This window comes from Monopterus albus, unplaced genomic scaffold, assembly GCF_001952655.1.
Source record: "Monopterus albus unplaced genomic scaffold, M_albus_1.0 scaffold471.1, whole genome shotgun sequence".
NCBI classification, from domain to species: Eukaryota; Metazoa; Chordata; class Actinopteri; order Synbranchiformes; family Synbranchidae; genus Monopterus; species Monopterus albus.
Window position 1 is genome coordinate 118,689 of NW_018128351.1, and position 4,123 is coordinate 122,811.

The 4,123-nt window shown below is 40.4% G+C and overlaps 1 protein-coding gene across 2 annotated transcripts in view; it reads left to right on the forward strand.

Annotated features, from left to right (window-relative positions):
* Positions 1-4,123, forward strand: part of LOC109952536 (gamma-aminobutyric acid receptor-associated protein-like 2) — a 13,263-nt gene that overhangs the window by 1,571 nt on the left and 7,569 nt on the right. For both annotated transcript variants that reach the window (XM_020587670.1, XM_020587668.1), the window contains exon 2: positions 1,773-1,945. In XM_020587670.1, the coding sequence (XP_020443326.1) occupies positions 1,773-1,945 (173 nt within the window). The remainder of the gene's footprint in view (positions 1-1,772; positions 1,946-4,123) is intronic.

Genomic DNA, 4,123 nt, shown 5'->3' on the forward strand with positions numbered 1-4,123 from the left:
GGGGGGAGATGTGGGGATCCATTTAGGTTCAACACATTGCATGCTGTCATTAGCACAGATAAGGGGCCTACTTTTGGAAACAGCTTCACAAAACAGGCAGCACACTTCTTTAAAACAGAAGATGTGATGTTATCTGTGGATGATATGCACAGAGGAGCCAGGAGCTGAGGAGTCAAGCAGTAAAAACCCCTTAGGTAGATGCTAAACAACCTGCCTTGGGAGAAAAACAAACCACACAGAATTCAAAATGCTGGCAAATTAGGCTTCTGTGTATTCCCCTTGGAACCTTAAAATGGAACATGTTATGAGCTCTGAAACAAATACAGTACTTTCCAAAACTTTTTATAACTAAATCTGAGTACCCCCAATGCATACAGAGTCCCCCAGTCTGTTTTGTTACCTTAAAACCATCCATGGAACAGGTTTGAAGATACCTCATTGTATACCACAAAATGTGATGTGTTAGGAATTTTTCATGATGCTCCATGAGTCAGGTTCCCTGACTTTACTTATTTGGAAATTGTCTGTCATCACCATTATCTAGTCTTTTAATGAACCACATCTTTTAATGTCTTTTTGAGTAGACCAGAGAGGAGAGCACCACAGTAGTCCAGTCTGCTGGATATTAAAGTGTGCATTAGTCCTTCACTCAGTGTTAGCATCGAGAGACACCACATCTCTTTCCACTGTTTTTTTTTATTCTCACTCAGAGAGAATAAAAATGAGACACATTACTGATATTTCTTAAATAATAAAAAGCAGATTTGGTAACAAGCCCCACATGAGGCTTAAAATTCAGTTCTGAGTCAAATATAATGCTGAGGTTTCTGGCCTGGTGGCTCAGGGTCAGTCCTACAAGATTTCATTTTGTGGCCAGTTTCTCCCTGAGACTTTGAACCTATAATGCATATTTTATTCTTATCCTGGTTGAGCTGTAAACTGTTTTGTGACCAGTGCCAGTCGGTCCTGTGTCATCAGGAATCACAGCCACATAAAGCTGAGTTTTATAAGCCTAACTGTGGAAAGAGATGTGGCATCTCTCAATGCTACCACAGAGGGGTGACATCAGTAGGTAAATAGGCAGTGGCCCTAGAATTGATCCTAGGCGGTTTAGAGAGTTTGTCATCATTGCAGTCTTCATGTTGTCGCAGTGATCGCAGGTAAGCACATTTTTTTTGCACTGAGGTTTTACTTTGTAGTCTTTGTTTTTATTTATACATGGTCTTAAAACTGTTACACTTTACCTTAAAAATAGTACAAATATTAATTATTAACAATAATTACAATTATTGTTAAGGATAGATTAGGTCTGGAAAATGTTGTTTATGGGGCCAAATAATGGGTAAACATCATTTAACTCGTTTACTGAGCCTTCACATGAATGCTCTGTCATTCTGTGGCACACTTAATTGTGTATTATTGACTGTTATGATACGGCACGGTTTTGATTCATATAACTGTATATACTTTTAGGGCACTACCTTGTAACAAACCTTTTTCCTCGTGGTCAAATTACCGAAATGAAGGTGGACACACCCAAACACCACTTGTGCCAGTACACCCTGATCAGATGCTGTGAATCCTCAAAATAGCGCCCGTAAACTTTGGGGTGGCTGTGGTTCAGGAGGCTGAGTGATCTAACCAGGAGGTTGGCACATGTCAAAGTATCCTTGGACCCTGAACCCCAAGTTGTGCCCTATGGCCAGGTCAGCACCATATATATTTCCATACAGTGTTAAAAGCCTAATTATGTTTTAATGTCTGTGCTCCAGGTGATAGTGGAGAAAGTGTCTGGCTCTCAGATAGTGGACATCGATAAGAGGAAATACTTGGTGCCCTCTGACATCACAGTGGCCCAGTTCATGTGGATCATCAGGAAACGCATCCAGCTGCCTTCTGAGAAAGCCATCTTCCTCTTTGTTGACAAAACTGTCCCCCAGTCCAGGTGAGAGCAACACAACATTCTGTTCCGGTAAGACAGTGAACTCTTAAAGGCAAAATTGCTTCGTGTTTAGCATCATCGATCTATATTATTTGTGCCATAAAGCACTAGAGCAACTTTTCCCTCTGAAGTGCCTAGGTGGTGCACAACGTAAACTGCAGGGTAGATGCTAATAGGGGGCTGTGCAGCTTTTGCTGATGGTCTGATCGCTTATGGTACTGTAATTAACATCAGTTCTCAGAATCAACATTGAAATGATTTATTGACCTTAAGCTTGTATTTGTAGCAGCTTTAAAACTGCAACAAAAGAGAATCGAGTGTACTCAGATGACAGTCTCATAAGTCTGAGATGTCTATTGTCTGAGTTTTATCTGACTCTGATAAGACACCATGAAAAACATCACATTAAGTGCAATCAATCTGTGACGGAAAGCAGAAATGTTAAACCAAATGCACTTCAAATTCTGGGCACTGTTCCAAAACAAAGTTTACTGAGCTACCTTAAAACCTGGACATAGGCTTTTTGTTTTGTCATAGTATAAAAAGCACAGGTGTTGTTAATAACATTACCAATGGTTCCACTCTATTCATGTGTCTTGGTAAAGGCTTGGACACATCAGGATTTAAAACGGTAAAAGTTTTCAGTTAAATCAGTCAATTCCTCTGGAACCTGAGTGAATAGAGGACACAGCGGAGAAGATGAAATGAATTTGTACCACTGACCAATAGCACGCTATCGTCACAAGGCTGACCTTTGAACATGTAAGCCCCAACAGTGTGCCAGGAATTCACAGATTCATTTTTATTAAATATCCTGTGCTTGTTCTTTTGTGCATTTCCGGGTTGCAAGCGAGAGCAGACGTCTTTACTGCTCCTCTTGTCTGTTCTACGATTTTTCACATCTTCTACACTTTCAAGTCTTGGAACAAATTCCACAACTATTAAAATGCCTCCAAGAGGGAAAAGAGCTAATATATCAGAAGCGAATGAGGATATGGAGGCAGAAGAAGTGTATCACAGAGCGGCGCAAGTAACAGACATTCTGGATCAGCAGAAACAGATGTACATCGCGCTGATGAACCAACAGCAGGAAAACTGCAAAGGCTTCGTGCGACTAATTATGGAGACAAACAATATGAGACTCGACGACATGACCAGAGAAATACAGGAGATAAAAACGAGTTTGCAGTTTACCCAGCAAGAGGTGGATGTGATTAAAGCTGCCATGGGTGAACAGAAAATACAAACCAAGGAGACGAGGGATGACGTCTACAAAACCTGTGAGAGTTTAATAGCTATAATGGATAAAATTGAGTATTTGGAAGCACAGTCCAAGTGAAAAAACTTGATCTTTGAGGGAATCAAGGAGACAGCTGGAGAAAGCTGGACAAGCAAAGAAGCTTAAAGGATCTAATATTTATATAAATGAAGATTACACCGAGTCTGTGAGGAAGAGAAGAAGGGAGTTGATGCCAAAGTTAAGGGAGGCCAGGGCGAGGGGAGACATCGCGTTCCTGCGGTATGATCGACTAGTGACCAGACCTCGGAACCAAGATCCAGGACCCATGACCAGCACGCCGAGACAAGGAGAGTATGAAGGGGTTGCTGGAACCTCAGATGTATGAAGAAACACGCAGGTGTATGATATCTGCAATGGCAGATGAGCGTTGGAACCAACAAGCATGACCCATGTACGGAATGAGGCAAGTGATTTGTTACAGAAGTTAATAGTTTTTGAGGGACTGGAGCTGGAACTGAACACAATTGGAAATACTGAAATTCATTATCATGAACCGGATGATTTTGATCCTGAAAAAAAACTTTTTTAAGAACTGCAAGTATTACACGGATGAGCAGTTTAACAGCAATGTCAAGACTGAAAACAAATGATCACTAATTCACTTTAATAGCAGAAGTATATACGCAAACTTTCAGAGTATAAAACATTATCTTAGTAGTCTAAAACATTCTTTTAATATAATTGCTATTTCTGACACTAGGATTTATACTGTAAGGGGAATGGATTTTGACCTTGATGGCTATGACTTGGTATGCACAAACAGAGAGAATAAGATGGGAGGTGGTGTGGCCTTGTACATAGATAAAAACTTTTGTTATAAGAAAGTAGACAAAATGTCTAGGGTAGTAGATAATTTACTGGAATGTGTGACTGTAGAACTA